The 13,191-nt window shown below is 42.4% G+C and overlaps 1 protein-coding gene and 1 long non-coding RNA gene across 11 annotated transcripts in view; one reads left to right on the plus strand and one right to left on the minus strand.

The window, feature by feature from the left end:
- The window catches only part of ppfia2 (PTPRF interacting protein alpha 2), a 311,096-nt gene that overhangs the window by 161,563 nt on the left and 136,342 nt on the right, over positions 1-13,191 (plus strand). For all 10 annotated transcript variants that reach the window (XR_004414887.1, XM_033038206.1, XM_033038207.1 and 7 more), the window contains 2 exons: positions 6,212-6,313; positions 8,880-9,044. Coding sequence is in view for 9 of the 10 variants with exons in the window: in XM_033038206.1 (XP_032894097.1) it covers positions 6,212-6,313; positions 8,880-9,044 (267 nt within the window). In the remaining variant the exon portion in view is untranslated. The remainder of the gene's footprint in view (positions 1-6,211; positions 6,314-8,879; positions 9,045-13,191) is intronic.
- Positions 7,197-9,183, minus strand: LOC116984116. Its single transcript, XR_004414888.1, has 3 exons — positions 9,174-9,183; positions 7,437-7,440; positions 7,197-7,300 (listed from the first exon to the last, which is right to left on the minus strand). It is a non-coding gene; the product is annotated as an uncharacterized LOC116984116 (long non-coding RNA).

Consider the following 13,191-nt stretch of genomic DNA (forward strand, 5'->3'; position numbering starts at 1 on the left):
TATGGAGCAGAGCTCCAACATGACAGACTCCGGGAGATGGAGTCTAGTCACCGTGGGGATATAAAAAACACCCACAGCAGCACCTTACGTAGGGCTGCACAGTGCATCTCCCTCGTCAGAGGGGAGTACTGGGGGGTCAATTCTGGGCTGACCCTGAAGAGGGGTTTTGACGAACAAAACTACAAGTGTGCAGGGGGTGCAGGAAGGCAAAATCTACTGTTCATGGTGTCCAAATACATACAGCCAGACCACGATGGACACCACTGCAAAAATACTTGGGACCAGGAAACTGCGTATCCCTGAATGTTCCAGTCGTGGAAATAGCATCTGGAAACATGTCGGAGCAGGACTTAGGAAAGCCCTGGGGCTCATAAAGGCGACAACATTAAGGATCTCCTACAGCCAAAGACAGCACCCTTATGCACCCACCAGCAGCACAAGAGAAGCTGGTGAAAGCTCAAAGGCCGGGCATACAGGACAGCGGTCTTTTAGACCATAGCCCAGACCGGCCTTCCTGGAAGATGCGCAAACCCTCAACCCAAAAACAAACCCAGACACCGGCGCCTCAACCTCCACGAAGACTACACAGAAGAAGCAAACTTCCACTGGTAACAATGGAGGTAGGTGGGTCTGGTCCCTTACAAATTATAGGAAGAGTGGATAATACACACATTGGTGGGAGATTACACTCTTTTGGATACATGGTGTATATCAACTACAGACACTTATATCCTAAGCAGTATCCAGGGATATACCATTGAATTGTGCAAAAGGGGTAATGGGTAAACCCAACACGATTGGCTGGAATTTGTGTCTTACATCTTTACCAAAAACAAAATAGATGGTGACAGTCGCATCATCATCGAATTGACCAAATTGAATACATTGTACTATATATTCAGTACAAAATGGGAACTGGTAACTGCTAAAGAACTGATTTCCAAAGGCTACTCCATGGCTAGCATCGACCTAAAAGATGCTTACTATTCAGTGCCTACACGGACTGATCACAAACGTTATTTTAAAAAATTCAACTGGATGGGGCAGCTCTGGCAGTATAGAGCTCTACCAAATACATAATCATATGATCATACTAATTGTGGGCATAACTTTGGAGTTGGCCTAACTAGCTGTAACAGCCACCATACAATTGGGTGAAAACTGGGGTTATCATCCATCCAGTTAAATCTAAACTAACGCCTACCAACATAATGGATTATTTGGGGTTCACTATGTCGGTGACTTTACCAAAGGACAAGGCTACAGTCTTAACTGAGGCCTGCAACAACCCCACTGACATCAGTGAACCGTCTATCAGATTGGTAGCAAGGGTAATTGGCATATAGTGTCTGCCTTTCCAGCCACACAATTTGGACCTTTGTATTACCAAAAATCTACAAAGGGCAAAAATACAAACACTCAAAGTTAATACTGGTCATTTTGACAGACCAATAAGCCACCAATCAAAGCTTATGGAATTAAAATGGTGGAGGGATAACATTCGGCATTGTTCCAACCCTATCGTTATCAGCAAACCCTTAGTGGTGCTACAAACTGATGCCAGTGTGCTTGGTTGGGGTACTACCAATTTCCATCTCCATCTGTGGAGGTAGATGAAAGGCACAGGAGGCATCATTATCACAGACACTGGGCATAAACTACCTGGAAATGTGGGGTGCGTTCTATGGCCTAAAGTCGTACTGCTCTGGGATAAATCACCAGCATGTTAGAATACAGAGTGACAATCTGACTAATACAATTTGGTGTTCAAAAGGGAACTGCAGATGCTGGAATATCGAAGGTACACAAAATTGCTGGAGGAACTCAGCGGGTGCAGCAGCATCTATGGAGCGAAGGAAATAGGCGACGTTTCGGGCCGAAACCCTTCTTCAGACTGATGGGGGGTGGGGAAAGAAAGAAGGAAAAAGGGAGGAGGAGGAGCCCGAGGGCGGGCGGATGGGAGGGTGGGAGGAGACAGCTAGAGGGTGAAGGAAGGGGAGGGGACAGCACAGGCTAGCCAAATTGGGGGAATTCAATGTTGATGCCATAAGGGCGCAAGGACCCCAGACGGAATATGAGGTGCTGTTCCTCCAATTTCTGCTGTTGCTCACTCTGGCAATGGAGGAGACCCAGGACAGAGAGGTCGGATTGGGAATGGGAGGGGGAGTTGAAGTGCTGAGCCACCGGGAGGTCAGGTAGGTTAAGGCGAACTGAGCGGAGGTGTTCGGCGAAACGGTCACCCAACCTACGCTTGGTCTCCCCGATGTAAATTAGCTGACATCTAGAGCAGCGGATGCAGTAGATGAGGTTGGAGGAGATACAGGTGAACCTTTGTCGCACCTGGAACGACTGCTTGGGACCTTGAATGGAGTTGAGGGGGGAGGTGAAGGGACAGGTGTTGCATTTCTTGCGGTTGCAACGGAAAGTGCCCGGGGAGGGGGTGGTGCGGGAGGGAAGGGAAGAATTGACGAGGGAGTTGCGGAGGGAGCGGTCTTTGCGGAAGGCAGACATGGGGGGAGATGGGAAGATGTGGCGAGTGGTGGGGTCACGTTGGAGGTGGCGGAAATGGCGGAGGATTATGTGTTGTATTTGCCGGCTGGTGGGGTGAAAGGTGAGGACCGTGACCCCACCACTCGCCACATCTTCCCATCTCCCCCCATGTCTGCCTTCCGCAAAGACCGCTCCCTCCGCAACTCCCTCGTCAATTCTTCCCTTCCCTCCTGCACCACCCCCTCCCCGGGCACTTTCCGTTGCAACCGCAAGAAATGCAACACCTGTCCCTTCACCTCCCCCCTCGACTCCATTCAAGGTCCCAATCAGTCGTTCCAGGTGCGACAAAGGTTCACCTGTATCTCCTCCAACCTCATCTACTGCATCCGCTGCTCTAGATGTCAGCTAATTTACATCGGGGAGACCAAGCGTAGGTTGGGTGACCGTTTCGCCGAACACCTCCGCTCAGTCCGCCTTAACCTACCTGACCTCCCGGTGGCTCAGCACTTCAACTCCCCCTCCCATTCCCAATCCGACCTCTCTGTCCTGGGTCTCCTCCATTGCCAGAGTGAGCAACAGCGGAAATTGGAGGAACAGCACCTCATATTCCGTCTGGGGTCCTTGCGCCCTTATGGCATCAACATTGAATTCCCCCAATTTGGCTAGCCTGTGCTGTCCCCTCCCCTTCCTTCACCCTCTAGCTGTCTCCTCCCACCCTCCCATCCGCCCGCCCTCGGGCTCCTCCTCCTCCCTTTTTCCTTCTTTCTTTCCCCACCCCCCATCAGTCTGAAGAAGGGTTTCGGCCCGAAACGTCGCCTATTTCCTTCGCTCCATAGATGCTGCTGCACCCGCTGAGTTCCTAATACAATTTGGTAATGGTGTATCCAGAGAAATATTTGAATATCAGCTACTTACCTACCAGGTAACCCAAAATTCAGTGACAGACATCAGGTCACGCAAATTCAATAAAATAAGACTTAATCACCAGTTACCAAACTGTGTTTCTTGGGAACCAGACTGTGGGAAAGCAGGGACAGATGCTTTTCACTGCATTGAGGGGGCAATTGTTTATCTATGCATTCCCTCCTTTTCTGTATCATCAGTCAGGTATTACGAAAAATACAACAAGACTCAGCGTCTGTTAATTGGTAGTGCCGATTGGCCTACTTAACCATGGTTCCCTGTGATACTCGACATGGGTTTTAACCATGTATCACCATCCTGAAACAACCAGATTATTGGTTCATCCCGTAACAAGGGAACCCATCCATGTCAAAAACAACAGACCTATCAATTTGTAGAGTCTAAAGAAACCTCTACTGCAACTGGGACTGGCGGACCGAACATTGAACATTATCTCAGCGGGCCACAGACAGTCCACCAAAAAACTATATCTGGTATACATCAGGAAATGGGAGATATATTGTCACAGAAACAACATCACCTACAGTTCGATGAACATAACGTCTGTTCTGGAATTCCTGGCAGGCCTCCATTATGATGAGGGGCTCAGTTACAGTGCCATTAACTGTGCCAGAAGTGCCCTTTCAACATATCTATGGCGAGGATCAGAGCGTCATTCTGTTGGGACTCACCCCTGGTAACCAAACTTATGAGGGGAATTTTTAATATCAATCCCCCAAGAACCAGGTACTCTCTAAAATGGGATATGAGTATTGCCCTAACGTTGCTAAGGAATTGGTCTCCAGCAACAGCTCTGTCCCTGCAAAGACTGACGCACAAAACAGTCATGCTGATGGCTTTGGTCACGGCACTAAGGGTACAGTCGTACATAAGTTAAGGCTGGACTATATGACTTCTTCAACAGGAATATAACGTTTCATATTACGAATTAGTCAAACAGAACAGACCGGGATCATCAGGCCTCAAAATAGAATTTAGGGATTACCCTACAGATATCGTCTCTGTATAATAAGACAAGTATTGTTATATATGGAGAACACCAAAAACATCTGAGGCTATGAGATGGCACTACTAATCAGCCACAAACAACCCACAAAAAAGTGTCGGTTCAAACTATTTCCAGATGGCTGAAACAGGTTTTAACAACAGCTGGGGTGGATACTAACATATTCAAATCTTATTCCACCAGGGCTGCAGCTACATCGGCAGCTATGGAGTTGGATGTACCAATGAACCAAATCCTCGAGACAGCAGGATGGATCAGGGGAAAATGTTCCAACTATTCTACCACAAACCAGTAGTTAAACTGGAACTTTGCAGAGCCAATTTTAAGTTCTGTAATATAATTTTACCCCATAAATAGGGGCTATAATTTGTTGTTAACAATTTATCATGGATTTCAATGTTGGATTCATGTCTAAACATGTTAACACAATTCCTCCCCCAGTCAATTAAGGCAGATGTGATGCATGGACTCGTTTCCACGGCATGAAATCACAGAGCTTTGAAATCTTCACGTAGTCACTCACGTGACTCCGAAGTAAAATAGTAAGATTAAACGAGAACTTACCAATTCGAAGTTTGATCGTTATTTTATGAGGAGTACGTTGAGGGAATACGTGCCCTCCGCTCCCACCCTTGATCATATACTCAACTGGTATTTTCTTCTCTAATCTTACTATGTTCAGTCATTACAGTTATCTGTGATTTCACACCGCTGCTTTGAAGAATGACACGCATGTGTCCTGGCGGGGTTCTTCACATATTCCCTCAACGTACTCATAAAATAACGATCATACTTCGAACTGGTAAGTTCTCGTTTAATCTTACTATTATTGACTGGATGAATTTCAGGTTGAGATATCATGGGGCACAAATTTTTCCTGTTGGTCAAAAGCTACAATGTCTGTTTTAAAATCCTGCTGTCTGGCAGAACTATTACAAAACTGTTCAAATAAGGGTTCTTAACTTCTTGAATAACCCTTTTCCCAATTTGAATGGTGTGAGGACCTGGTTCACCTATTCTTCATTTCATTCAGTAATTATTGGAACCAATTAGCAGCAAACACACTGGTTGAGGGAATTCTCCACCTGCGTGGAAATGTTTTCTGCTATGACACTTTTTATCACCACCATGAATATTACATTTTTGGTAATTTTTTGTTGTTGAATATTTTGTTTACGCACAAGGCCACAACTTGTTATTAACACTAATAAGCTGTGGTCTCTGCATAACCAGTGTCACTGGGCTGGAGGAGGAATGCCAGTAGGGGGAATGCATCAGAGTCTTGCAAATTACGCACATTGGAGTCTTGCAAATTAATGCCATTTTACAATAGAATTCTTGCAGCCAGGGCAGGTCTTGAGGGCTGCTCAGGAAACCCAAAAGGGAGTCATCATGCCCCATTCCACTACTGCAAATTCATCCTTCCAATAGAACAATCTCTGGACCCATCTCAAGGAAAACATGTGGAGAAACAATGTGAATAGAAAACCTAGGCAGATGAGGATGAACAGGAAGGCCACATGTAACTGCCAATAAACAACTCATCTATCAATGATTCAATACCAATGAAGCACAATGTTAAATTTACACAAACTTCTCCTTTGTGGATGGAATTGTTTTATATTACTTTCTTTGACACAAGAAACGTAGTGTTTGTGGTGGGTGAAAATAGAAAATAGTTAAAATAGTTAAAAGTTGTAGTATCCAGAAAATAATGTTTTGCTTTTGTGCTATGTATTAAGTTTAGGAGACTAAGGCATTCATTAATATTTAAAATTTATCCTTTAACAGGAGTTTGCTGCATTGACAAAAGAGCTAAATGCATGCAGAGAACAACTGCTGGAAAAAGAAGAGGAAATTTCTGAACTCAAAGCTGAGAGAAATAACACAAGAGTAAGCTATCTAAGCATATAACCTGGAAATTGTAATAGCCAGATATTTGAGAAGTAAACCACACCCGGATTCTTTCAGGGATTTTATTTATATGGGTTCAAGTATATTTTTGCTATCGTCTACCTATGGCTAAAGTTAGACCAGCTTATCAGCAGGATAAACAACAAATTAAACCTATCTTCTAAATCATCTGTAAACTGCAATGAGAGCAAAGAACAGAGAGCATAGAAAAGTACAACACAGGAACAGGCCCTTCGGCCCACACTGTCATGTCAAACTTGATGCTAAGATAATCACATCTGCCTGTGCATTATGTATATTCCTCCATTCCCTGCATATCTATTTGATATGTAAAAGCTTCTTAAATGCCACTTTTGGATTTGCCTTCACTACCACCCCTGGCAGTATGTTCCAAGCACCCATCAACCTCTTTGTAAAAAAAGGTTGCCCAGCACAACTCCTTTAAACTTTGCCCCTCTCATCTTAAAGCTATGGCCTCTAGTCTTTGACGTTTGCACCCTGAAAGGGTTCTAATTATTTACCCTTTCTAAGCTTCTCATAATTTGATATAGTCTATCAGGTCTCCCCTCAGGCTTAGGTGTTCCATAGGAAACCATACAAATTTGTCCAACCTCTCCTTGTAGCTAATACCATCTAATCAGGCAGCATTCTGGTAAACCTCTTCTGCACCTTCTCCAAAGCCTCCACATCCCTTGTGCAATGGGTTAACCAACACTTCACACATTGCGTGCACACCAGAGTCTTGTAGAGCTGCATCAAGACTTCTTGGCTCTGATACTCAATGCCCCATCCAATGAAGGGGAAGCATGCCATATGCCTTCTTTCCTACTATATCTGCTTGTGTTGCCACTTGCAAAGAGTTATGGGCCTAGACATCAAGATCCCTCTGAACATTAATGCTGTTAAAGGTCTTGCCATTAACTGTGTACTTTCCCTTTTCATTCGACCTCCCAAAGAGCAACACCTCTCGGATTAAACATCTTCTGTCATTTCTCCAGTCATTTCTGTAGTTGATCTATAAACCCGCTAAATACCTTGAAATGCTTCTTCACTATCCGCAACTCCAGTTAAATTGGTGTCATCTGCAGACTTACCAACAAACTCACCTACATTTATGTCCAAAGGAGATACAAGGAACTGCATATACCCATTTACAAAAAAAGCCAAAAAGTGTTGGCAGTATCTCTGGAGAACATGGATAGGTGATGATTCGGGTCAGGACCCTTCTTCAGACAAGTTACGCCTGCACTTTGTGTCTTTTGTTTTACACATTTATGTCCAAGTCACCTTTATATATATATATCACAAACAACTGAGGTCCCAGCACAGCTCCCTGCGGCACTACATTGCTCACAGACTTCCAAGTGAAATAAATTGCCATAGCATGTAGTTTATTCCAGAATTTGTGCCCAAATTGCATTTCGTGATTTGTTTAACCCAAATCAATCAGGCTGATGCACTAAGCAGCCTTATATGTGCATTTTTTCCGTTTCTTCTCGTTCATGTTTCATATGCTTACAGGTTATATAAATTTCCCCTGCATATGCAATTACAATCTTTATATCTGCACATTTATATGTTCCATTCCACCTGATTTTCACTAATTTTGATTTTCTATGATTTCTAGACATCCATCCTTTCTCTATAACCCAATCCTCTCTGATCTGTCTGGTATACACATTCTGCACGTAGTGCCATTTCCTCTCAGTGATATCTGACTCTTTGTTACAGTAGACCAGAAGCACCCATTAAATATGAAGGAAACAAATAATCACTGCAGGATTTAATTGTCCTGAACTAGTGAACTTTAACTCAGCCTCTGAATCTATCCATCCCTGCCAACAACTCTGAACATGGCTTCCAATTCACTGTACCTACCTTTTACTTCTCTTCATTTCACTTGTAGGAAGTTGACATACGTTTTGATGTAACTATTAGGAGTTTGTTAGGTAGTTTCATTTTTACTGGAGTTACAGAATAGAACTGCACCAGAATTTTAAAACCTGGGTATAATTTAATTTGATGAAGTTCCGCATTTGGAATTTTTTGACAATATTGCTATCTCGTATGCATTAGAGCTGTCTTAAATATCTGAACCAAGCAGAAGATAATGTTCAGTAGGAATGAGCTATCCGAGGGAAGGGTGTTTTACAAAGCACTATTTTGTTTTGTATGGAGATTAAAATAAAAAATCATGCAAATACCAAATTATGTGAGTAAGAATAAATAGCTATCACAAATGGACAGGTGGGAAAAGTTACGATAAATATGAACCTAGAGTTACGGTGGATTTTGTCTCTAAAATTACTATCACTCCTTGATCGGACTTTGCTGCCTTTACCTTGCACTAAACGTTATTCCCTTATCATGTATCTATACACTGTAAATGGCTCAATTGTAATCATGTTTTGTCTTTCTGCTGGCTGGTTAGCATTGCAACAAAAGCTTTACGGTCCACATGACAATAAACTGAACTGATAAACTAAACTGAAAATCACCTGTTAAGTAAAATGGAGCAAACCTAATATCTTACTATTTCTTTCAGCTTTTGTTGGAACATTTGGAATGTCTTGTTTCGAGGCATGAGCGATCACTGAGAATGACTGTGGTGAAACGGCAGGCACAGTCTCCTTCAGGAGTGTCCAGTGAAGTTGAGGTTTTGAAGGCACTAAAGTCACTTTTTGAACACCATAAAGCTTTAGATGAGAAGGTAAGTAGCTTGCATAGGAGGAGATTCTGTGAACCCACAACCAACAGGAAATTAACGCTCGCATGGAACACATTTCAAGAAATCATGGAAACATTATTTTGCAATTCCATATCCCATGAAAATTTATACACTTGTTAAGTGAGAAATATTTGATATTATCTCCCGTATTTACTGTTGTTTCTTAAATGACTAATTTGGAATGAAGGCCAAATGTAACACTGCTTAAATGAAAATTCTGTGTGCAGATAAATTGGTGTTTATCTGAGATTTTTAGCAAATGTATAACAAATCGGAGCGAGAGATCAAGAAACCAGACATATTGAGGATATAACATTGCTTTGTGTTAAAATCAGCAAACATACATATCTGGCTTTGAGTCTTATATATTTTATGCATTTATACAAAGGTGATTGAGCTTTGCGCAAAGTGCATGCATCGATGAAATGCACTGAAGTCTTTGGAGGTCTGATAATGTTTCACAGAGTATGTCATGTATAAATAATGGATCTTCTACCTACATCAAGTTCCTATAATCATTATGGGCTCCATAGTTTTTTAATACTGGTTTTAAATGTGTATATGTGGGGGGCGGGGGGGGGAGGGGGAAACTTTGAAATCTCTTCCCTGTCCGGGAGACCCGACCTTTTCCTTGTCGGGTTTCCGTTGTCGTTGGGGCCTAGCACCGTGGAGCGGCCTCCAACCTGAACGACCCGGGGGCTCGGGAGACTGCGGAGCTGCGGACTACTCACCATCGTGGGGCTGGCCGGCCTCGGTGCGTGGGGAGCGGTGGTGACTCGCTGCTGCGACTCGACTCCTGGGGCTCGGAGGCTCCAGCACCGCAGCCGCAGGTCCGGTGGACTGTCGGGGACATCGGGAGCTCACGGGTCCGGGGGGAGAGAGAGACCGCTTCCCGTCGGGAGAGACATGGAGAACAGGGGAGAGAAAAGACTTTTGCCTTCCATCACAGTGGGTTCACTGTGATGGATGTTTGTGTGAACTAAATTGTGTGTATGTCTAGAAATTGTCTGTTTGTATGGCTGTGGAAACGAAATTTCGTTTGAGCCTCACTGAGGCTCAAATGACAATAAAATTGTATTGTATTGTATTGTATGTATTGTAGTTTCCAATTTAATGTAATCTGCATGGAGTAATCCCGAGAGTGTCATGAAAAGTGGAAAAAATGAATTGCTTTAACATCTTTTATTTTAATCTGATTTATTATCAGATTCCATACATACAATTATGTTACCCAGCTCACCCCCCCACCCCCATTCGTCATCTCTTGACCCTGCCATTGTCTTGAAATTGTCCGACATTTTGGAGGAATAAACAGAAATGTCTTTCAACTTGATATGAAAGCAACTGAAGCCATTTTCTTCAGAATCCACCATGTACTTTGTGTCTTTTCTTGTAAACCAGCAACTGCAATTTCACCTGCAAACAGCTAACAATGACCTGTTTCCTTTATCATCGTTACTTTTTTGCATATCTTTCATTCATTTGTTCTATATTTCTACTTCACCGTCTATAACTCATTTCCCTTTCCCCTGACTCTAGTCTGAAGAAGGGGCTCGACCCAAAACTTCGCCCATACTTTCTCACCAGTGATGCTGCCTGGCCTGCTGAGTTACTCCAGCATTTTCTCCGTAAATCGCTAACCAATTAATCCTTCCCTTCGGATTCTGCTGCACTACTTTATTTCTTCTTTTCTATTGTAATGTTCATGTTATGCATTTATTTCTCTCAGGTGTTGAATTTGCAGCACGTCATTCTAATAAATGAACTAATCATATTGAAAAAGTCATATTAATAAGTTGAAAATATTAGGGCAAAAATTACTGTGTATTATGCTCATCATTCAAACATATTTCTGCAGAGTCTCTTAATTTATCAGAGGATTTGCCACTGTACCTAACCTGTTAAAGCATTAATGTCAGTGCTAAATTCAAAGTGGAGAAGGAACATTTATGTTGGCCAGGAAACAGAGAAACAAGCAGAAACCAAACACCAATGGTGGTAGGAGCGCACCACATCCCAAATTACCTAACTTCGTACCTCCCCCCCCCATACTGCCTGTGGCAGTGGATCAACATGGCCTTAACAGTCATTTTTCATATTCAGTTTCTTGAATGAAGGCAGAGTTGGTCAATTATAATGCGTCAAGGAAGATTTTTAATGCAAATGTAGTAAATGGCCCTGTGATGAAAAGTCTGTTTATATATACAAACTAAAAATGATCATCAAGTGGATTGCAGATTGTATTTTCAATTTATTGTGCACAACTGACACGAAATTGATCTCAAAACATCAAAAATAATTAAGTAGTTCTGAAATTATATTAATATGTTTCACGAAATTATATTAACAAACTATGGAAATCAAGGTTCTGCTTTCTCTGAGTGGTTATACAATGATTACTAACTTCCTTTAATACTGACTGGGAACTGTGGCATTATTTCTGTATTCAGTATGCTTCCAATAGTTTATATTTAGCATTAAAAGGTCAAAAAATAGAGCTATATGGGAAGCTATTATCATCACCAAATGTTCCAAGTAAATATAGAAAAACGATAACCATTCATTAAACCTGAATGCGCAAGGGATCAGTGTGAGGGGGGTGTCCACAACATTCGAACATGCTACTTTTTAGGGCTGCACATCTGAAACTGGGAGTCACAAGGTCGTTTTTGTAATGCACTATTTCTGAATTCAATAAAGCTACTCCAAAAATTCAACTAGGCATGTGTAGCGGAACCCAAACCACAGTAGCATTATAAAATGTCAGGAGTGAAGGTGTTGCTGATTTTGTTCAACAGTGAATTACTGATTGGGGAGAGGGTCTGTCGAAGCTAACATTTAATAAGGAAGGGGCGGTGAGTAGTTCTAAAAAATAGAGTTGTTAATGACGAAAAGTGTATACCCGCCTCTTCTCTCCCCCTCCCCTTATCTCCCCCGCCCCTATATTCCTTCCTCTGGCCTCACATTTAGCACTCCTTACCTCACATTTTTTGTATTTTTGTATTTTCATCTCTGGCCATTGTCCAGCCATCTGCGTTTCAACCATCTCTCCCCCCCATACCCCCCAAACCCCTTCCCCCTAACCCTCCCCGGATGTGTATCTATCTATCACTTGGGCATTATCCTGCCCTCCTCTCTTGCAGCTTTCTCCCCCTCACCACAATCAGTCTGAAAAATGGTCCCGACCCAAATCATCACCTATCCACGTTCTTCAGACTTGTACACTGAGTTACTCCAGCACTTTGTGTCCTTTTTAGCATTATTAAAACTTGCAAGTATCAATATTCCCCAATGATGAACCATGTGCCCAAATCTTTCCAAAATGCTTGATAGCTGACCACCCTGATTCCACCCCATGATTAGGATATCAATGTCCAACCAGCTAACACTACTCCACTTTGCTCCCTCCCCACTCCAACCCCTTCAAACCCCAAGAGGACATTTGATATTAAACAACTACCAACACATTTATCCCCATGGATAAACATTCATCAGTTCCTTGTTATTAAGCCTGACATCATAACGAACTCCAGGCTGTATTGAACCTCAGACTTTTGGCCTGCTAACATCTAACTCCCTGATCGAGCCACTGTATTTTTCTTCACATACTCTTCAGTGGTACAAATCATGGCCTAATCATTTGCTATAACACTATGCTGTTATCTTTGCAGGTCACACAACAATTTCTAGGCCACTGTACTTTCATTGTTGTAGTGTAAATTGGTCCATAACAATGGGATGAAAGTTGTATTTTGTTGTGGGCTTGAAGAGTGAGCTATGGTGATCAATTTGAATCCCAGTTGCTTTGAGTCCACAAAATAAAATCATCCATTATGTGTGATTAATTAGCAGTTCCAGTCAAATAGACCGTATGAATTACAGGATTACTTAATCACATTACATTTAAGACATAACTGTTGGGGCAAGTTGTTCTCTTGTTTGTACAGAACCTAACTGAGAAGTATCATTTTGACATTGTTCTTTTAGAAATTATCATTACTTGATGATTCTGAGATCTGAATGTTTTCTGATATATAACAACCAGTGCATGAATGTGATGTACAATTTGCTGTGAACCATGAGATGAATTTATAAAGGGATGAGCTTAATTCATAAGGTTATAAAATAT

This window comes from Amblyraja radiata, chromosome 19 (assembly GCF_010909765.2).
Source record: "Amblyraja radiata isolate CabotCenter1 chromosome 19, sAmbRad1.1.pri, whole genome shotgun sequence".
NCBI lineage: Eukaryota > Metazoa > Chordata > Chondrichthyes > Rajiformes > Rajidae > Amblyraja > Amblyraja radiata.